We start from the raw sequence: 25,475 nt of genomic DNA, 5'->3' as shown, positions 1-25,475 counted from the left end.
TCAGCTGTCCGTCCTGTCTCCCTGTAGCGCTGTCTTAGGCGTCTCACAGTACGGACATTGCAATTTATTGCCCTGGCCACATCTGCAGTCCTCATACCTCCTTGCAGCATGCCTAAGGCACATTCACGCAGGTGAGCAAGGACTCTGGGCATCTTTCTATTGGTGTTTTTCAGAGTCAGTAGAAAGGCCTCTTTAATATCCTAAGTTTTAAATTGCCTACCGTCTGTAGCATGTTAGTGTCTTAACGACCGTTCCACAGGTGCATGTTCATTCATTGTTTATGGGTCATTGAACAAACATGGGAAACAGTGTTTAAAACCTTTACAATGGAGATCTGTGAAGTTATTTGGATGTTTACGAATTATCTTTGAAAGACAGGGTCCTGAAAAAGGGACGTTTCTTTTTTTGCTGAGTTTAGATTAAATATATATTTTTCTCACCCATCTACACACAATACCCCAAAATGATGAAGTGAAAACACATTTTTAGAAATGTTTACACATTTATTGAAAATGAAATACAGAAATATCTCATTTACATAACTTATTCACACCCGAGTCAATACTCTGCAGAAGCACGTTTGGCAGTGATTACAGCTGTGAGTCTTTCTGGGTAAGACTAAGAGCTTTCCACACCTGGATTGTGCAACATTTGACGATTATTATTCTCTAAATCAGTAATGTGGTGTATTGGATTTGCCCTAAAACATAACACTTTCTATTCAGGACAAAAAGTTCATTGCTTCGCCACATTTTTTGCAATACGGCACTAAAGTAATACTGCAAATCGGATGCATGTTTTGGAATATCTTTATTATGTACAGGCTTCCTTCTTTTCCCTCTGTTAATTAGGTTAGTATTGTGGAGTAACTACAACGTTATTGATCCATCCTCAGTTTTCTCCTATCACAGCCATTAATTAAACTCTGTTTTAAAGTCACCATTGGCCTGAAGGTGAAATCCCTGAATTGTTTCCTTCCTCTCCGGCAACTGAGTTAGGAAGGACGGCTGTATCTTTGTAGTGACTGGGTGTATTGATACACCATCCAAAGTGTAATTACTAACTTCACCATGCTCGAAGGGATATTCATTGTCTGTTTTTTGTTTTTTTACCCATCGACCAGTAGGTGCCCTTCTTTGCAAGGCATTGGAAAACCTCCCTGGTCTTTGTGGTTGAATCGGTGTTTGAAATTCACTGCTCAACCTTACAGATAAGTGTGTGTGGAGTACAAAAATTAGGTAGTCATTCAAAAATCATGTCAAACACTATTATTGCACACAGTGAGTGAGTCCATGTAATTTATTACGAGACTTGTTAAGCACAATTTTTACTCCTGACCTAATTTAGACTTGTCATAAAAAGGGTTTGAATATGTATTGATTCAAGACATTTAAGCTTTTCATTTTTTATTCATTTGCAAAAACTTCAAAAAAACAATTCCTATTTGACATTATGGGGTGTATAGGCCAGTAACAACAAAATGCACATTAACTTTTTTTATTCTGGCTGTAAGAAAACAAAATGTGGAGGGGGAAAAAAACAAGGGATGTGAACTGTCTGAATTCACTGTAAGTGTTGATATTAGTTATAAGTGTTGTACATTAAAACATTTTAATACTTTTTCTGGTAGATGTTTTCTAAGAGCCCCTTTTCCACCTGTTTGACGAGAAATCAAAGCCTGCTTATTCCACATTTTTGGGATGGACACTGAGAAATGAATATATGCCTAGGGCTGTGGCGGTCATGAAATTGTGTCAGCCGGTGATTGTCAAGCAAATAACTGCCCGTCTCACGGTAATGACAGAAAACGTTAATTAGCATAAACACATTTAGCATCTCCTGATTTCCACACACCTACAAGCCACTGATGCAGACCTTTGGAACATCTACATTTTAAAATGTCTAATAAATCAATTTAATATAGCCTACACCATCACAATAAATCCCTTATTTACTTTGGACAGGTCTAAAGAAACATATGAAGAATGTAGTCTATTTCAGAAGAACAAAAAAGCATACTCTGAGTTGTACTTATGTTAATATAGACTCTTAAGGGGTCTAACACAGTCTACGCAAACAGAGCCAATGGAAGATTCAGTATTTTTGGAACGGAGGAGACTGGTACTTCCGAGAACACAAACACCTGCATCTTTCATAGCGAGCTAGCGAGGGACTGGGAAAGAGGGGAGGAGAACAGTATAGGCAGGTCAGCCACCAGACAGACAGAGTTAGAATTGTGCACTAGGCCTAAATATCTGCTGCATTTTGCAATAGAATGCTGTATCTGGCAATTTCCAGGCTTACAATGTCTCGCAATTTCAGTACAGCAGGGCCCATCATCAATGAATAGGCTAGGATATTCTACACACAACAGGCCGAAGACTGAACACCCACTCGCATCAGTAGCGAAGGGCAGGCGAGCCAGCGCGAGGGAGGGGGCAGGCAGAAAGAATGTCTTAGTAATCTGTATTTCGCAATGTCTTGTTTTGCATGCCTCGCAAATTCACCAAGGTAGCCTACAGCTCGCCTTTTCCTTTCTGGTTTTACTTAAATGACACAATTTTCCCCAGGCCTTTATAGGCTACCGTTAAGTTAGCCTATAACATGAAAATAATATTTTTGGTGATAACTGCACTGTGATTTTAATTTTGTGGGGGGAATTATTTTTTAAATTCTTCACTAAGGAATTTTGTTAAGGATCCGAACATCACTTAAAAGTTAGTTCAAACCCCTAGTGTAAAGCCCTTTATCTTTCATTTGACATGCTCCTATGAACTTGACATGTTGGTGCTCATGGAAATGACCTTATTGCTTCATTATAATGTGTCATAATGCTCTATAACAGCATCTATAAGTTGAGCAATATAACTAACATAACCCTTCAAATAAAATGTTATTTGTTTTACTGAAACTTCAATGTCTGTCAACATCATACAGTACCCATATTTTGCTTGTGCCTGACAAGTATTTATTCCTATGAAAGTCTCTCTCTCTCTCTCTCCTGTGATTTCAAGGACTCTGTGGCTTTGTCATCTCTTGCTGTTTCCAAGACAACCAAAGCAAACATGTGGCAGAGAGAGAGAGAGCGAGAGATGGAGGATTCTCTTTAACAGCAACACACTCCACAAACACAGACAACCAATTGAACCATTGCAACGAAGAACCATATATTAGTCTGTAGGATTCAATTGTTGAAAACACAGACAAAGCAGCATGCCTCCAGCTGACTTCCATTCTAGCTAGAGATGGTTATAAAATACCAGCTATAGACAGGCCCTTCAACACCATCACACCACTGGGTAGACTTGATCACTATAATCAATAGCCAATACACTCAGCCATTCCAAATAATCAATTTCACACACCAATGGTTCTGATCAACCTGTATGTAGAACATAGACCTTAATGTGAAATGGTTACAAGCCCTTAACCAACAATGCAGTTCAAGAAAGAGTTAAGAAATGTGTACTAAATAAACTAAAGTAAAACATTTAATAAAAAGTAACAATAACAAGGCTACAGTTGAAGTCAGAAGTTTACATACACCTTAGCCAAATACATTTAAACTCAATTTCACAATTCCTGACATTTAATCCTAGTAACAATTCCCATCTTAGGTCAGTTAGGATCACCACTTTATTTTAAGAATGTGAAATGTCAGAATAATAGTAGAGAATTATTTATTTCAGCTTTTATTTCTTTCATCACATTCCCAGTGGGTCAGAAGTTCACATACACTCAATTAGTATTTGGTAGCATTGCCTTTAAATTGTTTAACTTGGGTCAAACATTTCGAGTAGCTTTCCACAAGCTTCCCACACATAGTTGGGTAATTTTGGCCAGACTGACGAGTTTCAGAAGAAAGTCTTTGTTTCTGGCCATTCAAACCCACAAATACTGATGCTCCAGATACTCGACTAGTCTAAAGAAGGCCAGTTTGATTGCTTCTTTAATCAGGACAACAGTTTCCAGCTGTGCTAACATAATTACAAAAGGGTTTTCTAATGATCAGTTAGCCTTTTAAAATGATAAACTTGGATTAGCTAACAACATGCCACCATCACAAGAGTGGTGATTGCTGATAATGGGCCTCTACGCCTTCTTTTTTTATTAAAAAGCTGGAAATAGTCATTTACAACATTAACAATGTCTACACTATTTCTGATGAATTATTTTAATGTACAAAAAATGCACTTTTCATTAAAAAAACAAGGACGTTTCTAAGTGACCCCAAATTTTGAACGGTAGTGTAAAAAACACATTTTAAGCCCTTTCAAGTTTGTTGTTGTCTATTGCTGACTATCGTTGACAGCCATTTTCAAGTCTTGCAATAGATTTTCAAGACGATTTAAGTCAAAACTGAAACTAGGCCACTCAGGAACATTCAATATCGTCTTGGTAAACAACTCCAGTGTATACTTGACCTAATGTTTCAGATTATTGTCCTGCTGAAAGGTGAATTTGTCTCCCAGTGTCTGTTGGAAAGCAGACAACCAGGTCTTCCTCTAGGATTTTGCCTGTGCTTAGCTCTATTCCTTTTCTTTCTATCCTAAAAAACATCCTAGTCCTTAGCAATGACAAGCATTACCCAAAACATGATGCAGCCATCACTATGCTTTAGAAATAGTTTTTTTGCCCCAAACAGAACACTGTATTCAGGTCAATAAGTTTTTGCAATAAGACACTAAAGTACTACTTCAAACAGGATGCAAGGTTTGGATTTGTTGTATTCTGTACAGGCTTCCTTCTTCTCACTGTAATTCAGGTTTGTATTGTGGAGTAACTACAATGTTGTTGATCCATCCTCCGTTTTCTCCTATCGCAGCCATTCAACTCTAACTGCTATAAAGTCACCGTTGGCCTCATGGTGAAATCCCAGACCGGTTTCCTTCCTCTCCATCAACTGAGTTAGGAAGGATGCCTGTAACTTTGTAGTGACTGGGTGTACTGATACACCATCCAAAGTGTAATAAATAACATTACCATGCTCAAAGGGATATTCATGGTCTACTTTTCTTATTTTTACCCATCTATCAATAAGTGCACATCTTTGCGAGGCATTGGAAAACCTCCCTGGTCTGTGGTTGAATCTGTGTTTGAAATTCACTGCTCGACTGAGGGACCTTACAGATAATTGTATGTGTGGGGTACGGAGATGAGGTAGTCATTCAAAAATTATGCTAAACTATCTCAAACCAAGATGGCATAGCAGTTCAGACGTCTTTTGTCCTCGTCTTGTCCTGTATATATATATATATATATATATATATATTTACAACTTTTTTCACATACATTTTATTTAGATTTTTATTTTCCATCAACTCATCTTCAAAACACTCTCCTGCAACCCGCCTCACCAATTTATATTTATAAAAAAGTATTATTTACCTCAAATCTGTAATCCTCCAAGAAGCTAGCCAGAAGCTAGCCAGAAACTCCAAGAAGCTAGCCAGGAGCTAGCCAGTAGCTAATCCAGAAGCTAGTTCAGAAGCTAGTTCGCTTCTTTACTGGCAAATCGTTAGTATTCAGCTAACCACGGTTTGTGGTCATCAGCTATCCTTTAGCTTGAAAATCTATCGCCAGTTTTGTACGGCGCAGCGCGGCTCAGAACGGAACATACCGGACCAATTTTTCTCTCCATGTACCTGGATTTCAACTGCTCTCTGGACATTCATACCCGGATCTCACAGCTAGCTAGCTGCTATCCGTGTGACTATCGGCTTTCGTCGATTCCGGAGCAAACATCAATTATTCCGGAGCTAGCCAGCTCCTTCAATCACTCCTGAGTTCCATCAATCGCTCCTGGGCTGCAGTCACCTATCCAGACCCGTTTTACTGCCTACGCGGAGCCCCACCGGGCCTTCACAACTGGACTGCCGACGTTATCTACCCGAAGGAGATCCGGCTGGCTCCTCCGTCGCGACCTTACCTGAACTCCCATCTGCAGCCTGCTAACCGTTAGCTGTCTTACCGGCTGCTATCTGAATAGACAATCGGACAATTTATTTATTTTTATTATTATGTTTCTTCTTGGGCCTCTATAACTAGATCTATTGTTTTTATTTTTTGTTGTTGTTGTGTGATTTGGATTAATCCCCTCTACCACACGGAACCCCACTAATCTACTGACGGAACGCAAGAGGTGGCTAACAACAGACCTCCATTCTATGCTAGCTTGCTACCGATGGCCTGGCTAGCTGTCTAAATCGCCGTGACCCCCAACCCCTCTCCACTCACTGGACCCTTTTGATCACTCGACTAAGCATGCCTCTCCTTAATGTCAATATGTCTTGTCCATTGCTGTTCTGGTTAGTGTTTATTGGCTTATTTCACTGTAGAGCCTCTAGTCCTGCTCACTATACCTTATCCAACTTATTAGTTCCACCACCCACACATGCAATGACATCTCCTGGTTTCAATGATGTTTCTAGAGACAATATCTCTCTCTTCATCACTCAATACCTAGGTTTACCTCCACTGTATTCACATCCTACCATACCTTTGTCTGTACATTATACCTTGATGCTATTTTATCGCCCCCAGAAACATCATTTTACTCTCTGTTCCAGACGTTCTAGACGACCAATTCTTATTGCTTTTAGCCGCACCCTTATTCTACTCCTCCTATGTTCCTCTGGCGATGTAGAGGTGAATCCAGGCCCTGCAGTGCCTAGCTCCACTCCTATTCCCCAGGCGCTCTCTTTTGATGACTTCTGTAACCGTAATAGCCTTGGTTTCATGCATGTTAACATTAGAAGCCTCCTCCCTAAGTTTGTTCTATTCACTGCTTTAGCACACTCTGCCAACCCGGATGTTCTAGCTGTGTCTGAATCCTGGCTTAGGAAGACCACCAAAAATTCAGAAATTTTAATTCCAAACTACAACATTTTCAGACAAGATAGAACTGCCAAAGGGGGCGGTGTTGCAATCTACTGCAAAGATAGCCTGCAGAGTTCTGTCCTACTATCCAGGTCTGTACCCAAACAATTTGAACTTCTACTTTTAAAAATCCACCTCTCTAAAAACAAGTCTCTCACCGTTGCCGCCTGCTATAGACCACCCTCTGCCCCCAGCTGTGCTCTGGACACCATATGTGAACTGATTGTCTATCTTCAGAGCTCATGCTGCTAGGCGACCTAAACTGGAACATGCTTAACACCCCAGCCATCCTACAATCTAAACTTGATGCCCTCAATCTCACACAAATTATCAATGAACCTACCAGGTACCCCCCCAAAGCCTTAAACACGGGCACCCTCATAGATATCATCCTAACCAACTTCCCCTCTAAATACACCTCTGCTGTCTTCAACCAAGATCTCAGCGATCACTGCCTCATTGCCTACATCCGTAATGGGTCAAACGACCTCCACTCATCACTGTAAAACGCTCCCTGAAACACTTCAGCGAGCAGGCCTTTCTAATCGACCTGGCCGGGGTATCCTGGAAGGATATTGATCTCATCCCGTCAGTAGAGGATGCCTGGATATTTTTTTTAAATGCCTTCCTAACCATCTTAAATAAACATGCCCCATTCAAGAAATTTAGAACCAGGAACAGATATAGCCCTTGGTTCTCCCCAGACCTGACTGCCCTTAACCAACACAAAAACATCCTATGGCGTTCTGCATTAGCATCGAACAGCCCCCGTGATATGCAGCTGTTCAGGGAAGCTAGAAACCATTATACACAGGCAGTTAGAAAAGCCAAGGCTAGCTTTTTCAAGCAGAAATTTGCTTCCTGCAACACTAACTCTAAAAAGTTCTGGGACACTGTAAAGTCCATGGAGAAGAAGAACACCTCCTCCCAGCTGCACACTGCACTGAAGATAGGAAACACTGTCACCACTGATAAATCCACCATAATTGAGAATTTCAATAAGCATTTTTCTACGGCTGGCCATGCTTTCCACCTGGCTACTTCTACCCCGGTCAACAGCACTGCACCCCCAACAGCAACTCGCCCAAGCCTTCCCCATTTCTCCTTCTCCCAAATCCATTCAGCTGATGTTCTGAAAGAGCTGCAAAATCTGGACCCCTACAAATCAGCCGGGCTAGACAATCTGGACCCTTTCTTTCTAAAATTATCTGCCAAAATTGTTGCCACCCCTATTACTAGCCTGTTCAACCTCTTTCGTGTCGTCTGAGATTCCCAAAGATTGGAAAGCAGCTGCGGTCATCCCCCTCTTCAAAGGGGGGGGGGACACTCTTTACCCAAACTGCTACAGACCTATATCTATCCTACCATGCCTTTCTAAGGTCTTCGAAAGCAAAGTCAACAAACAGATTACCGACCATTTCGAATCTCACCATACCTTCTCTGCTATGCAATCTGGTTTCAGAGCTGGTCATGGGTGCACCTCAGCCACGCTGAAGGTCCTAAACGATATCTTAACCGCCATCGATAAGAAACATTACTGTGCAGCCGTATTCATTGATCTGGCCAAGGCTTTCGACTCTGTCAATCACCACATCCTCATCGGCAGACTCGACAGCCTTGGTTTCTCAAATGATTGCCTCGCCTGGTTCACCAACTACTTCTCTGATAGAGTTCAGTGTGTCAAATCGGACGGTCTGCTGTCCGGACCTCTGGCAGTCTCTATGGGGGTGCCACAGGGTTCAATTCTTGGACCGACTCTCTTCTCTGTATACATCAATGAGGTCACTCTTGCTGCTGGTGAGTCTCTGATCCACCTCTACGCAGACGACACCATTCTGTATACTTCCGCCCCTTCTTTGGACACTGTGTTAACAACCCTCCAGGCAAGCTTCAATGCCATACAACTCTCCTTCCGTGGCCTCCAATTGCTCTTAAATACAAGTAAAACTAAATGCATGCTCTTCAACCGATCGCTACCTGCACCTACCCGCCTGTCCAACATCACTACTCTGGACGGCTCTGACTTAGAATATGTGGACAACTATAAATACCTAGGTGTCTGGTTAGACTGTAAACTCTCCTTCCAGACCCATATCAAACATCTCCAATCCAAAATTAAATCTAGAATTGGCTTCCTATTTCGCAACAAAGCATCCTTCACTCATGCTGCCAAACATACCCTTGTAAAACTGACCATCCTACCAATCCTCGACTTTGGCGATGTCATTTACAAAATAGCCTCCAATACCCTACTCAACAAATTGGATGCAGTCTATCACAGTGCAATCCGTTTTGTCACCAAAGCCCCATATACTACCCACCATTGCGACCTGTATGCTCTCGTTGGCTGGCCCTCGCTTCATACTCGTCGCCAAACCCACTGGCTCCATGTCATCTACAAGACCCTGCTAGGTAAAGTCCCCCCTTATCTCAGCTCGCTGGTCACCATAGCATCTCCCACCTGTAGCACACGCTCCAGCAGGTATACATCTCTGGGCACCCCCAAAACCAATTCTTTCTTTGGCCGCCTCTCCTTCCAGTTCTCTGCTGCCAATGACTGGAACGAACTACAAAAATCTCTGAAACTGGAAACACTTATCTCCCTCACTAGCTTTAAGCACCAACTGTCAGAGCAGCTCACAGATTACTGCACCTGTACATAGCCCACCTATAATTTAGCCCAAACAACTACCTCTTTCCCAACTGTATTTTATTTATTTATTTATTTTGCTCCTTTGCACCCCATTATTTTTATTTCTACTTTGCACATTCTTCCATTGCAAAACTACCATTCCAGTGTTGTACTTGCTATATTGTATTTACTTTGCCACCATGGCCTTTTTTGCCTTTACCTCCCTTCTCACCTCATTTGCTCACAAAGTGATGTTAATTAGACTATGGGAGATACTGGGATTTTAGTGCTCTTGGAAGAATAAAAACTGGGTTTAAATTCAAATCAAATTTTATTTGTCACATGCGTTGAATACAACAGCTGTATACCTTACAGTGAAATGCTTACTTACAAGCCCTTTACCAACAATGCAGTTAAGAAACAAATAACAAACAAAAAAAGTAAAAGTAAAAAGAACAAGTAATTAAAGAGCAGATGTTGGTCATGGTTTAAACACTGATCGTGGAGTCATTGGTAAACCGATCTAGGTTTGTATATCATAGTGGTGAATGTTCTATGCTGTTAAGACTTGGACTATTTTGTATTATTTTTATCGTGAAGATTTCTGTTATGTACCATTTGCTAATTGTATTCTTATTGCGGAACTGTAATAAATCGGATTACTTTTAAATGTAGCTCTCACATTTGAGTAATATTTCTTGAATTATTATTTGGTGAAATGTCTAATGGTAAATGTTATTCACAACATACATAGCATATATACTTGGTCTCCAAATGTGCATCTCTGAGCTAAGGTTAACTCAATAACTTAATGCTCGGCCATTGATTGCAAGATATTAGCTCCTTGTTAGAAATCTTTATTATTAAATTATTGCGAGCTCCAACGAGCATCTGCGTTGCCAAGGGCTAAAATAGAAGTCACCCACGTGACATCTCCTCATTGGTTATACCCACGTGGGGTCAGACGAATGAGGTCAGTGGCGATAATGCACCTAATTTATGAAAGTTGCCAGTCGCAATATAAAGTCAAGAGAAGAAAAAGCCTAGAAAAAGGAGAGATGACTAGAAACGAGTCGGATGACCGTTTTATGTGTGGATTAATTGGTGGAGTAGAGGACCTTGCGCATTTCAGGTAAAATAACAACTCAATGTTTATATCCCAGGACAAATTAGCTAGCAACAGCAAAGCTGCCTAAATAGGACAAATTAGCTAGCTAGCTAAATGTCCATAAATGTTTAATGCTTTTGTTCCCAAATTAATATAATTGGTTCAGAGTTTTTGATATTTTAACCTGCGTGTCGTGATCGCGTTTGGTGTGGGGGGGGACAAAATACATACACCGTGCTTCTACAGCTGCATTGCTTGTTGTTTGGGGTTTTGGGCTGGGTTTCCGTAAAGCACTTTGATATATCAGCTGATGTAAGAAGGGATATATAAATACATTTGATTTGATTCCGAGTGGTGACGCAAGGCTCGCAACCTTGGCATACCCACTGGATAGGATTACGGGCCTTATAGCGTTCACATGATAATAGAGTTAGATGGTATATCAAGAGCAGGATCATAGACCCCTACACTCATTCTCTGTCATCCGTAGACAAAGTGAATTCTCACTTTTCTACAATTGTAACATGTTAAGCAAAAATGTTCTCCTGAACTTATTTAGGCTTGCCATAACAAAGGGGTTGAATACTTATTTTCACCGTAACATTCACATGGGTAGGGTTGCAAAATTCCCCAAATTTCTGGAAAACCTCACAAGTCCAACACTGACATCAGTGTGTGCATTTGTATGGTTGCAAAATTCCTTTAACCTGGGAATTGGGGAAAGTTTCCCAGAAATCACGGGTGGAATTTTGCAACCCTACGCATGTGAATATTACAGTGAAACTGTTAAGGGTCTTACATTTTAGCAGAGTGAAAGACTTCACACACTACATTGTAACCCTCCCAGGATCTCATTAACTGGGCACTCGACAGCCATGTGACAACCACACAGAGACCGTTACTAAGGGGCCTCTCTGGCTAGCCCACCCCAGAGACAAGTTAACGTTAGTAGCACCCAGAGATGCTAAAACACATGTCATCATGCAGAAGATGATATCCACACAATATAGGGCTCCCGAGTGGCGCAGCGGTGTAAGGCACTGCATTTCAGTGCTAGAGGCGTCACTACAGACCATGGCTCGATTCCAGGCAACCAGCCGTGATTGGGAGTCGCATAGGGCGGCGCACAATTGGCCCAGGATCGTCCGGGTTAGGCGGTCATTGTAAATAAGAATTTGTTCTTAACTGGCTTGCCTAGTTAAATAAAGATTAAATAAAATAATAAAAAACACACCAGGCTAACCATATAAAAACAACTTTCAGACAATGCACATGAAATTCACAAGGTCAGGAGAAAGTGACATCTGCTTTTTGACACACACACACACACACCACACCCTCTTCAACAGAAGAGAGGGCAGAGGAGATCAGGTTAAGAGATTCACACAAACATGGCAGAATGGAATAAGAGAGAAAGCTGTGAAAGAAAGAGAGAAGTCAGAAAATGAGAACAAAGACATTCCTGCATCCTGCAGCCACTCACTCATAAATGACATCACCCAGAGACCATCAGCAGTGAGGAGTAAATCTTTACATCAGGGCTGCCCAATCTTGTCCCTGGAGTGCTACCCCCCGGTACGTTTTCACTCCAACCCCAGTTGTAAGTAAACCGATTTGCTTATGAACCAGCTATCAGAATCAGGTGTGCTAGATTAGGGTTGGAGCGAAACCCAGGAACAGGGTTGGGGAGCCATGTTTTAAGATGAATGGAGATGAGAGCCTGACATCACCTTCTCCTTAGTGTTCACAGTCACTTAGAGAACGTACAACAATGTTTGCTTGTTCACATCCCCTCATGAATTTAAAAAGGAATTGACTGGTGTAAAAAATGTAGTGGAAACTCATGCTTACCAGAACAATGACTTTAAATTAACTCTGGGTTAAAGGGTAGATCATAGGCGAGCACCGTATCTCTCACTCGCTCTCTCTCTCTCTGACAGACGTTTACTTCCCCCTAGTGTTCAGCACCTAGCACTGCCACCCAGTCAGAGACGGCACAACTGCAGAGGTTGTGCCCTAGGCTGGTCTAGCGGGAAACACCACCACCTGTAGTACACATGCACAACCCCAACGTGGGTTTGAATCCCAGCCCCATCACTATTCTGAATCTCCCTCCCTCTCATTGCATGCTATAAAAAGAAAATACTTTAATATATGCAGAGGCCAGAGCAGAATCAGGCTGTGTAAGAGGTCAAATGTATTCATGTCTATTTTCCAAACCAACCAGAAACTAGGCTGTTGTTGATGTCCCAGTCTATTTGGGAGATGCATCACCTTTGCTTTTGTAGAAAACAAAAGCTTTTAGTGCTCTTCAGCAGCCTGAGGAGAATGAGACGTCAGGGTTAGAGGTTACCTGGCGGTGACGATGCTCAGCAGCAGTCGGTGGGAGGAGTCTGAGAGGTCAGAGGGCACCAGGATCTCTACAGGGTTGACCTTTAAGACTCGCCCCTCCAGCTCACAACGCGTTGAGCCGTCCACAAAACAATCCAACAGCACGTCACCTGTACTGGGCTGCACCGCCTAACACACACATACAAACACACAGCAATTTCTGCCAGTCACTATTGGCCCGATTCAGACTTAAGAAAGATATACATTTCCTATACACACACCTTTCCTACGCACTTCTTAGTAGTTGGTATTCAGACTTACAGTATCTTATGCAGGCGCGTAATGCGCTCTGCAAGTGTGGCTCTCTGGCGCACAATGAATACATTTAATTAAACCGCTGAAAATCTGCCCACTTGCTGGCGAACATATTTTTGTGGTGTTTTCATTCAACAGGGTTTTCAGGACACTTATCTTAAGCCATCCCTTTAAATACTGTTCCTCTTTATTTTGAATTTTGGCGACAGACTAACTAGAATACATTGAGAGAACGGGTTAAGAGATATATATATATATATGTTTCCATTTCAGCACCAATTGGTAGATTAAATTATCTACAAGATCAGAATATTTTTTTTAGGGTTAGGAAAGTATGGATAATGAAAAATAGTTTACAAAGCGTTTACATAAAAAAAAAAATTTTTAAATCTATATATTTTGTAAGTGATTCAATCCATAAAATATTGGAAAGTGAGAAAAGTGCACAATAGGGGTTGAATAATAGTCCTATAAATCTACCCTATTCCTCAATAATCATGGAACTGTAATGACAACGGTCCAGTCCTTGCGAACCATGCTAAGTGTGGTCTGAGTTATATAATGATTCAAATAGGCTGCCGGTACCAAATTATTGCACTACTTTAGCCTAATATTATCCACTATTGATAGCGACCCTCAGGAACAACTACACAGACAGAGGAAAGAAAGGTAAACGGAATGGAATAGAAAAACAGAGCCTTTACGCAGAAATTATTAATTGATTCATTCTGAAAGCTTCCATATTCAGTTCATCAAATGGTAAAATTGGAAGTAATATAATTATAATATGGAGAATAGTATGATCAAATATACCCTAATTTCCCGCAGTGATCATGAAACTGTGCGATGACAAGTGCCATGTCTTGCGCCGTGTGTCAAGTTCAAAGTAATGGTTTAATAAGCTTACTGTACATGGCCAATTACAAATATAGTAAAAATAAATCGCGACTTCATAAAATAGTATCCACTATTACTTGACCCTCAATAACAATAACAGGACAGCGTTTATTGAAGAAACAAATAAAGTTAGGCTAAGTCAAACAAAGGAATGGAATTCTATGAATGTAAGGAAAGGAAACAAACACTAAATTATTAAATATTTATTAATTACTTATGGTCGCTACCGATAGTGGCTAATAATATTTAACTTATAGCCTACAAATTGAAGAAAACTAGGGCTGGGAATTAACAGGGACCTCACGATACGCATTGCGATTTGAAACTGTGATTTGAGGTTCCAAACATATCGCTCACCATATGTCTGAGCAGAGGGACAAGAGTGAGCCATGAGAAAATAAGTTGTGACCAGTCATGGAAATAAGTGCAGTAAACAAATTGGCTCCCTATTTCTCATCCCTGCAAGTTATAAAGGCCATACCATTCAAATTCAGCATAATGGCACAGCATTTCATACTTCACTGAGGAAAGGGGCATACCCATCATTTCAAATCAAAATGTTATTTGTCACATCAGCCGAATACAACAGGTGTAGACATTAAAGGAAAACGCTTACTTAGCAAGCCAACAATACAGTTAAGAAAAATACATATATTTTTTTTAAATCAATGAAAATAAGAAATAATTCAAACCTCTACAGGATCGGTGGGTCCCCCACGGGACGGTTGAGCTAACGTAGGCTAATGAGATTAGCATAGGTTGACTGGAGTCTTTGACCATTTTTATGGCCTAACTGACACCGCCTGGTATAGAGGTCCTGGATATCAGGAAGCTTGGCCCCAGTGATGTACTGGGCCGTACGTACTACCCTCTGTAGTGCCTTGCGTTCGGAGGCCGAGCACTTGCCATACCAGGCAGTGATGCAACCATGCTCTCGATGGTGCAGCTGTAGAACCTTTTGAGGATCTGAGGACACATGCCAAATATTTTCCAGTCTCCTGAGGGAGAAAATTATTTGTCGTGCCCTCTTCACAACTGTCATGGTGTGCTTGGACCATGTTAATTTGTTGGTGATGTGGACACCAAGGAACTTGAAGCTCTGAACCTGATCCACTGCAGCCCCATAGATGAGAATGGGGGCATACTCTGTTCTCCTTCTCCTGTAGTCCACAATCATCACCTTTGTCTTGATCACATTGAGGGAGTGGTTGTTGCCCTGGCACCACAAGGCCAGGTCTCTGACCTCCTTCCAAAATGCTGTCTCGTCGTTGTCGGTGATCAGGCCTACCACTGTTGTCTTAGGCAAACTTAATGATGGTGTTGGAGTCGTGCCTGGCCATGCAATTATGAGTGAACAGGGAGTACAGGAGGGGACCCCATGTTAAGGATCAGCGTGGCGGATGTTTTGTTACCTACCCTCACCACCTGGGGGCGGCCCGTCAGAAAGTTTGGGATTCAGTTGCAGAGGGAGGTGTTTAGTCCAAGGGTCCTTAGCTCATTGATGAGCTTTGAGAGCACTGTTGTTGAACGCTTAGCTGTAGTCAATGAATAGCACCGTTGTCCAGAACAGCTGGTGCTCTCATGCATGTTTCAGTGTTATTTGCCTCGAAGCGAGCATATAAGTAATTTAGCTTGTCCCCCTGGGCAGCTCTCGGCTCTGCCACATCCAACAAGCGTTGGAGCCGGTGTTGTATGATTCGATCTTAATCCTATATTGACGCTTTGCCTGTTTGATGGTTCGTCGGAGGGCATAGCGAGATTTCTTATAAAACTTCCAGGTTAGAGTCACGCTCCTTGAAAGTGGCGTGCTCTACCCTTTAGCTCAGTGTGGAGGTTGTCTGTAATCCATGGTATCTGGTTGGGGTATGTACGTACAGTCACTGTGGGGATGATTTCCTTGATGTACTTACTGATGAAGCCATTGACTGATGTGGTGTACTCAACGCCATCGGAGGAATCCCGGAACATATTCCAGTCTGTGCTAGCAAAATAGACCTGTAGCTTGTGCTTATGTGACCACTTCCTTACTGAGAGAGAGTCACTGGTACTTCCTGGTTGAGTTTTTTCTTGTAGGTAATCAGGAGGATAGAATTATGGTCAGCTTTGCCAAATGGATGCAGAGGGATAGCTTTGTACGCGTCTCTGTGTGTGGCATAAAGGTGGTCGAGAGTTTTTTTTCCCCCTATCTGGTTGCACATTTAACTTGCTGACAAAAATGAGGTAAAACAGATTTAAGTTTCCCTGCATTAGAGTCCACGGCCACTAGGAGTGCCGCCCCATGGAGCATTTTCCTGTTTGCTTTTGGCGGTGTACAGCTCATCGAGTGTGGTCTTAGTGCCAGCATCAGTGGTGCTGGTGGTAGGTAGACAGCTATGAAAAATACAGATGAAAAACTCTTGGTAGATCATGTGGTCTACAGCTTATCATTAGAAACTCTACCTCAGGCAAACAAACTCGAAACTTCCTTAGATATCGTGCACCAAAAATGCACCGAAAATGGCTGTCAATGATAGCAATAACTTGAACTTGACAGGGCTTTAAAAAAAATAGACAAATAAATGTACACTACCGTTCAAAAGTTTGGGGTCACTTAGAAATGTCCTTGTTTTTGAAAGAAAAGCACATTTTTTTGTCCCATAAAATGACACCAAATTGATCAGAAATACATTGTAGACATTGTTCATGTTGTAAATGACTACTGTAGCTCGAAACATCTTATTTTTAATGGAATCTACATAGGCCCATTATCAGCAACCATCACTCCTGTGTTCCAATGGCATGTTGTGTTAGCTAATCCAATAAGCCAAAAGGCTAATTGATCATTAGAAAACCCTTTTGCAATTTTGTTAGCACAGCTAAAAACTGTTGTTCTGATTAAAGAAGCAATAAAACTGGCCTTCTTTAAACTAGTTGAGTATCTGGAGCATCAGCATTTGTGGGTTCGATTAAAGGCTCAAAATGGCCAGAAACAAAGTGTTTTCTTCTGAAACCAGTTAGTCTATTCTTGTTCTGAGAAATTAAGACTATTCCATGTGAGAAATGGCCAAGAAACTTTAGATCTCGTACAATGCTGTGTAGTACTCCCTTCACAGAACAGCGCAAACAGGCTCTAATCAGAATAGAAAGAGTGGGATGCCCCGGTCCACTTGCTCAGTAGTGCACAAGTACATTAGTGTCTATTTTGAGAAACAGACACCTCAAAAGTCCTCAACTGGCAACTTCATTAAATAGTACCCGCATAACACCAGTCTCAACGTCAACAGTGAAGAAGCGACTCCGGGTTGCTGGCCTTCTAGGCAGAGTTGAAAAAAAAAAAAGAAGCCATATCTCAGACTGACCAATAAAAATTAAGATGGGCAAAAGAACTGTTCTATCTTGCCGATGCAGTGTGTAACCTGCCAGCTGTATGTTAATCATGTCGTCGTTCAGCCATGACTTGGTGAAATATAAGATATGAGTTATTGATGTTCAGTTGGTAGGATATACATGCTTTGAGCTTGTCCCAATTTATTTTCGAGCGATTGTATGTTGGCCAGTAGTACGGATGGCAAGGCCAGATTACCCACTTTTCGGCAGATCCTCACAAGGCACTCCAATCTCTTTCCGTTATCTTTTCTGTTTCTTTCTCCTGCAAATGACGGGATAAGGGCCTGTTCGGGTGTCTGGAGTAAATCCCTCTCGTCCGACTCATTAAAGAGAAATACTTCGTCCAGTTCAAGGTGAGTAATCGCTGTTCTGATTTCCAGAAGCTATTTTCGGTCATAAGAGTCGGTAGTAGCAACATTATGCACAAAAAAAAAACGAACAAAATAGCGCGGTTGGTTAAGAGCCCATGAAACGGCAGCAATCCTCTCCAGCGCCATCTTCGAGCATAAAGAATACATGTTGATATGCTTTTCCATTTCCTACCATGACTGGTTTGACATTAATATCCAGTGATAAGGTAAAATAGATCTAAAACAATTGTTATTTGGCCTATACACATACACAATCACCTTATCCAAACTGATTACGCATTTACCTAGGTCTTATCAATTTAAAAATGACAGTGCATGGAGTATGCTGTTATTTCTATCGTAAAAAAATGAAGTAAATAAATGCTTTTTCCACTTGGAACCGGCAGGTTCGCGCAATTTTATTCATGGTTTCCACGTGTGTAAAGAATACGCTTAGAGAGAAAAGTGCGTAAAATGGGGAATGAAGTTTAATTTACGTGCACATAACTCGGGTCTGAATTACCCCACATTGAGCCCATGTGCGTACAATTGAGTGTGTACTCACCACCAGCCCAATGGTTAGTTGTTTTCTGGGTTTATCCCAGGTCTCACTGAGACAGAGCAGGTAGCTCTCTGGAGGATCTGTCACCACATCATCACACTCCCCCTCCTCCACATCAACCAGACTATGCACTGGGTTGACATCTGATACCCAGGGTCAAGGGTCAATAAGCACACTATAGTGGGCTGAAGTCATCACACACAGGAGGAAACTACTGCAGCCGTGAGCAGTTGACTACTCTAATGCCCGGTCCATACATCACCTGTATGGATATGGTGAATAACACAACACACACACCAGCATATGTAAGGATACCCTCCCCCACCAGTGTAGACTTTGTGTAGAGAGCGCTGAGTTGGCGGGTGAACAAAGTGTTCTTATTGGCTCCGGAGGCCTTAATGGCCGACGTCTCTGTCTGCTTCACCACGCCCACCTGAGGTGAGGGAACCAATCACAGTCAATCAAACGTAAATCAGACACACTAACAAATAATTATTTTTCTTCCTAAATTAATAATTAATCTGTGGCAGACAATAACATCACACATAAACAAAGGCTATGGTGACATTTAACAGTTGTAAAACCTAAAACATTTCACATTGCATTACTTAAAATACTCTCTCTGCCCTTTGACTTCGATAATGAGTTGCAACAGTAATGGGCCTGACTGGAGAACCTTGAATCTGCCCTGTTCCACACCTTGTAGCCCTGGGAGACAAGGCGTCGTACGTGAACGAACAAGCGGTGTGTGGGAATGCTACACGTCATGAAGTTATGGTCCAGGTGACAGAAGATGTTCAGCTGCTTCGCTGCTTTCTACACACACACAAACCAGTGACAGCAAGGGAGCTAAACATCTGCGATCTACATACACACATTGATTAACACACATCAGGAAGTTATAGTCCAGGTGACAGAAGATGTTCAGCTTCTTCGCCACTCTACACACACGCCTCTCACCTCTGCGTCCTCGCCAAAGAACCTGTACTTGTATCCACACTCCACAGCCAATAGAGCGTCTTTATGTTGCTCTTTAATCTGCAGATACTGCTGCTCCAGAGGAGTGTACCCACTCTTAGAGATCCCACAGGGGGTACTGGTCACAGAGACTTCACCCCCTACTCCTGGAGGAGTCTTCATTACACCCCCCCTTCTTCTTCTTCTTCTTCCTTCTCCTGGCTTGGCAAACTGAATGAGGCTGAGAGCCTAGGAAGGATCACAACAATAAAGTTTCCATTTAAAGCTGCAATATGTAACTTTTTGGGTGACATGACCAAATTCACATAGAAATGTGTTATAGATGTGTCATTCTCATTGAAAGCAAGTAAGAAGCGTTAGATCTGTTATATATGTGTACTATTGCTATGCTTCCTGTTCTTAAGTTGAATTTTTGCATCTTTTACTTTTGGTTTTGTACAGCAGCTTCAAACAGCTGAAAATACAATATTTTTGGTTATGGAGAACATACTTCACAGCAGTGTAGATGGTACAATGACTCTTTACACTATACTTGCTTCTTTTGTCACAAACTGAAATTAAGCAAACTATTCGAATTTTAGCAACTAGTTAATGCCGGAGCGATTTTTACATAGTGCAACTTTAACATACAGTTTCAAACTTACAGAATACAATTAATTAGGAGAAAATCAAAGAGAAAGGTGATGATGATCTCCTACCTGTTTTTTGGATGATGGCTCTGGACTCCGCCACTGCTCTTCTTCGCTTTTCTGTCTCTCTTTATCGCCAGTCATTTCTCTGTGGGCCACAGCCTCCCTACCTCCTACATCCCCAGGCCCATTACCTCCATGAGCACACCCATCGCCTACATCACCAGGCCTACCACCTGCATCCTCAGGCCTACCACCTGCATCCTCAGGCCCGCCACCCGCATTCCCGGGCCCAGGAGGGCCTCTGCCTTGGGGCTCACTAGGCAGACGAAGCCCTTCAGTCTCTCCAGGGTGGAAGAGGAGAGGCTGCCTGCCCCTCGAGAGGAGGGGGCCCTGATTTCTGATAGGAAAAAGGGATAAGAGGATAAGGATCAAATTTAAACTGGTAGTGGCTGTGTAAACAAACCCAAAGTGTGGATTGCAGGCAAATTGAATTATTTCAAAGTAAGTACATATTTATACACTCTCTCTCAAGGTAAATCATTTTCTGATTTGGATTAACATTTTCAGGGGGGTGCCTACTCTAATTCTGAGTGTGGACTGGACAAGCCTCCACTCTCTAATTTGAATCTTCTAAAATAGTTAACAGCTCCTTTACATGTCAGAATGTTGAATAAACTTCATTTGAAGTTAGTCTACCTAGTGTCCACTGATTTCATCCTTATATTGTTGGAAATCTGAAATAAAATATCCATAGGAAAGTATTATTAATCGCACTTCAAAATTTGTGTTTCTGTGCGTGGCTCTCACAGCTTGTTCGTTAATCATGTGCACACGCAAGTACATGCACGTATACACGTGCACAATGTAAGTACATGCACATGATGCACGCATACCTACCAAGCTCTTGTAGGTGTTTATATGGTTTTGCCCATGTGCCAGGAGATTGAAATCTCAACGGCAGTATCAGTGTTTTGAAATGTCGGTTTAATAATACTTTCCTGTGGATAGTTTGTATAAGGACTAGAGGTCGACCGATTATGATTTTTCAACGCCCGATACCAATTATTGGAGGACCAAAAAAAGCGATACCGATTAATCGGCCGATTTTTTAATATATTTTTTTGTTGTAATTAAAACATAAAAATTTTACCTTTATTTAACTTATGCAAGTCAGTTAAGAACACATTCTTATTTTCAATGACTAGGAACAGTGGGTTAACTGCCTGTTCAGGAGCAGAAGGACAGATTTGTACCTTGTCAGCTCGGGGGTTTGAACTTGCAACCTTCCGTGGGGCGACGCACAATTGGCCTAGCGTCGTCCGGGTTAGGGAGGGTTTGGCCGGTAAGGGAAATCCTTGTCTCATCGCGCACCAGCGAATCCTGTGGCGGGCCGGGCGTAGTGCGCGCTAACCAAGGTTGCCAGGTGCACGGTGTTTCCTCCGACACATTGGTGCGGCTGGCTTTCGGGTTGGATGGCGCTGTGTTAAGAAGCAGTATGCCTGTACGGGAGTTGTAGCGATGAGACAAGATAGTAGCTACTAAACAATTGGATACCATGAAATTGGGGAGAATAATGGGTAAAAAAAATAAAAAATATGAATCTCTCCAGAAATAAGTCTCTCACTGTTGCCCCCTCAGCTGCCAGCAGTGCCCTGGACCACCATATGTGAATTGATTGCCCCCTATCTATCTTCAGAGTTCGTTCTGTTAGGTGACCTAAACTGGGACATGCTAAACACCCCGGCCGTCCTACAATCTAAGCTAGATGCCCTCAATCTCACATAAATCATCAAGGTACCCACCAGGTACAACCCTAAATCCATAAACATGGGCACCCTCATATATATTATCCTGACCAACCTGCCCTTCAAATACACCTCTGCTGTTTTCAATCAGGATCTCAGTGATCACTGCCTTATTGCCTGCATCCGCTATGGGTCTGTGGTCAAAGACCACCACTCATCACGGTCAAACGCTCCCTAAAACAGTTCTGTGATCAGGCCTTTCTAATCGACCTGGCCCAGGTATCCTAGAAGGATATTGACCTCATCCCGTCAGTGGAGGATGCCTGGTCATTCTTTAAAAGTAATTTCCTCACCACCTTAAAAAAGCATGCCCCTTTCAAGAAATGTAGAACTAAGAACAGATATTTCCCTTGGTTCACTCCAGACCGGACTGCCCTCGACCAGCACAAAAACATCCTGTGGCAGACTGCACTAGCATCGAATAGTCCCCGCGATATGCAACTTTTCAGGGAAGTCAGGAACCAATACACAGTCGGTCAGGAAAGCAAAGACTAGCTTTTTCAAACAGAAATTTGCATCCTGTAGCTCTAACTCCAAAAGGTTTTGGGACACTAAAGTCCATGGAGAATAAGAGCACCTCCTCCCAGCTGCCCACAGCACTTTAGAAAGAGAGGGTCCAGATTGTCTAGCCCTGCTGATTTGTACGGGTCCAGGCTCTGCAGCTCTTTCAGAACATCTGCTATCTGGTTTTGGGTGAAGGAGAAGCTGGGGAGGCTTGGGCAAATAGCTGCGGGGGTGCGGCGCTAAATATCATTTTTTTCTATTGTGTTATTGAATGTATGTTTGTTTATTCCATGTGTAATGCTGTGTTTTTGTCACACTGCTTTGCTTTATCTTGGCCAGGTCGCAGTTGTAAATGAGAACTTGTTCTCAACTGGACTACCTAGTTAAGTAAAGGTAAAATACAAATTTTAAAAATAAAAAAACATTCCAAGTAATTATATTGCTTTGTTTCAGACTGAGACCTTACTATCAAGTCTGATGTATTATGGTGCTTTCAAGACAACTCTGAAATCGGAACCTCTGATATACATATGCAAAGTTTAAAAAAGCGTGAAGCTTCCTATTGGTTGATTTTGATACTTTCCAAGTGGGGAAACTCAGTGCTCATCTTTCTCAACGCGTTTCCAAGTCAGAAATGTCAGCGTCTCCGGGTTCCGAGTTGTCTTGAACGCGGCATTCGGCTAGGGGTGCTCACCATCGACACGCCAGGATATGACCTCATAATTCATGTCCTCCTTTTCCTGTCCATTATGGGCCAATTTGGCTCGTTTCAATAATGACCCACCATTATTATTATTCGGAGAATGCTTATGCTGCACAATACAGAGAACACAGAAGAGGGAAATAAAATACAACTTAATTCATAGTGTGCGACACAAGACCATTGATATAGATGTGTGTGAGAGCGAACAAGTAAACGTTAGCTAACAACAATAGTTACATGCAAAGTATAAAGCCATTGCTTTCTCACAACTCTGTCATGCACTTTGGTTGAGCTATGTCGGAGTTAAATGCTTTATTTGTATACAGTTACACAATAACATGCGCACTGTCTGTGTCCTTACCTTTCCTTTAGGTCCTGGTTTCAGCCCAGCGCATAGCTCAACAGAGTTACCGATAATACCGGATTGAACGTTTCTGTCAGGGGCACTGCTGCTCAACCCGCCGAAGTAGCTACTTATAGATGTCTGGGTAGTGCAGGACTTCTTGATTGATTTAGGCATTTTCACAGATAATTTGCGAATATAAAGTCTCATGCATTACGAAAAATTAATTGCATGCTTTTTTCCAGCTTTGATATTTCCGAATACGCGGGTCTCTTCCTCGCTTCTTCTTCTTTAAATTTGTAATTGCGGATGGCAACCAACTGAAAAGTGTATACAGCGCCACCTATCGCCCATGGTTATGAAGTGCGAATTCAGTACACTTTGTGAGACGAAAAAGGGAAGAAAAAATGCCCCAAGAGGCTGCTGGGTGCACCTGATAAACCACCAATCACCCCTTTAAAAGGTGGACAAATCTTACCAATCACACAATTCATATGGTATCCCACACGCCTCGTGTTACCTCTGAAAAGTTATTCAAACCACACATCGTACTGTGCAATACGCGACCCTTTCAATGGTGATGTTAACTGAGACTATGTGCGCATTTTCACTATAGAAGCCATACCCAAAGTTTTCAGAGACAAATTCCTTGGTTTCGCGTGAAATTGTATTTGAGATGAACCATTTAATATTTACTATACAGGTAAGGAAAGATCTTCTACAACTGAATTATGTCATTGGCAAGTGTGGTTCTTATAAAAGCAACATTTAATTATAACTTGGAGAGTTGTTTAGACGCTGATTTTCAAAATTGCATACTGCTGATTTTCATAATTGCATACTATCTGAGCTAGCTAATATAGCTAGTAGCACCTAAAGCATGTTAGTTACAGTAGCTAGCTATAAAAAGATTAGCTAGCCATCCTCACGTTGTAGCTAAATATAATTTATTTGTTCCCATTCTAGTCTGTTCCCACTCAATGATGACATCTCCCATCACTCAAGGTATGTTCAACAATTCCCTTCGATGTTTGTCTCAAAAGAATAAGTAAAACACTACAACAGGTGAAATCTTTAGTCAGATTAGCTAGCAACTTGTCATTTGTTTTTTTAAAGGGGAAATCAGCCGTTTCGAGATCAATTTTTGAGACTTTTAAATTAATGATATTGTTGATAATGGGATATGATAAAGGGTGAGTCGGTCAAGGATCGATGCAGACAAGGTGGTAGATTGTACGACAAGCGACAGGTTTATTTCAAAGTGGAGATATCTGGTACAGCGTATATACGGGCCCCTCTGTTAGCTCATCAGAGACTAGCAAAAAAGACACTAGCTAACAATGGGTACAAGCTTCATATACAGAACAGAAAGTGGGTTGATATCTAGGAGATCGGATCTTCGGATTGGATCAGGCTGGGGTGTAGTCATCCGGCATTGGCTCTGTTGTCTGTCCGTCATCGTAGAATCCTGCCATGCCTGTTCTTGGTCGTCACAACCCGTTCAGCTGAAAAGGAGATCTGGTGTGTGCGCTATCTTCAGTCACACAATGTTCGGCTGGGAGGGAGATTATGTGTGTGTGTTAGTTTGTCTCTAAGTCTAGGCTTTCTGCCAATCTGTGGGTGTCTTATCTGGGTGTCCTCGGCAGCTATGTGTGTACTGTATGTGCGTCGTCCCTGTCTTCTGGGGTCAGTGTGTAAGAGCGTATGCGTCCCTATCTTCAGGGGAGTTGTGGCCGAACTGCCGGCTAGCACCTGTGGCTAGGAGTATCCTGTTGTGACAGTGTTCTGGATGATTACAGTGAGTGTGTGTGTGTGAGAGATATCCTGTATGGGGCCCAACCTGTTTTACTATGTGTCTCAGCTATAGTAGTGTAATGTCACCTACATAGGAATTAGCAGTAATGTAATGTCACCTACATAGGAATTAGCAGTCCTCTACAATATGTACCCATTGAGTTTTGAATATATAACTTATACATGCATTGTGAGCTTATTTCAACTGTCATACCCCACCAGAACCCCAAATAAAAGCTTGTTTTACTCCAATGTTTGTTGTAGCATTGATTTTCA

At 41.9% G+C, this 25,475-nt stretch overlaps 1 protein-coding gene across 3 annotated transcripts in view; it reads right to left on the bottom strand.

Moving 5' to 3' along the window:
- Nucleotides 1-23,710, bottom strand: part of msh3 (mutS homolog 3 (E. coli)) — a 139,481-nt gene extending 115,771 nt beyond the window's left edge. For 2 of the 3 annotated variants that reach the window (XM_065011763.1, XM_029638506.2), the window contains exons 1-6: nucleotides 20,117-20,286; nucleotides 19,401-19,646; nucleotides 19,140-19,256; nucleotides 18,756-18,873; nucleotides 18,444-18,583; nucleotides 12,973-13,139 (exon numbers count right to left, since the gene is read on the bottom strand). In XM_065011763.1, the coding sequence (XP_064867835.1) occupies nucleotides 12,973-13,139; nucleotides 18,444-18,583; nucleotides 18,756-18,873; nucleotides 19,140-19,256; nucleotides 19,401-19,646; nucleotides 20,117-20,191 (863 nt within the window). In that variant the 5' untranslated portion in view covers nucleotides 20,192-20,286. Of the gene's footprint in view, nucleotides 1-12,972; nucleotides 13,140-18,443; nucleotides 18,584-18,755; nucleotides 18,874-19,139; nucleotides 19,257-19,400; nucleotides 19,647-20,116; nucleotides 20,312-20,367; nucleotides 20,448-23,053; nucleotides 23,172-23,423 lie in introns of those variants that run through there. The other variant, XM_065011764.1, reaches the window with a different exon arrangement.
- Between the last annotated feature and the right edge of the window lie 1,765 nt (nucleotides 23,711-25,475).

The sequence above is a fragment of the Oncorhynchus nerka genome, linkage group LG27, assembly GCF_034236695.1.
Source record: "Oncorhynchus nerka isolate Pitt River linkage group LG27, Oner_Uvic_2.0, whole genome shotgun sequence".
NCBI lineage: Eukaryota > Metazoa > Chordata > Actinopteri > Salmoniformes > Salmonidae > Oncorhynchus > Oncorhynchus nerka.
The sequence above is the reverse complement of the archived record's forward strand: the minus strand, read 5'-3'. Positions and strand labels throughout refer to the sequence as shown.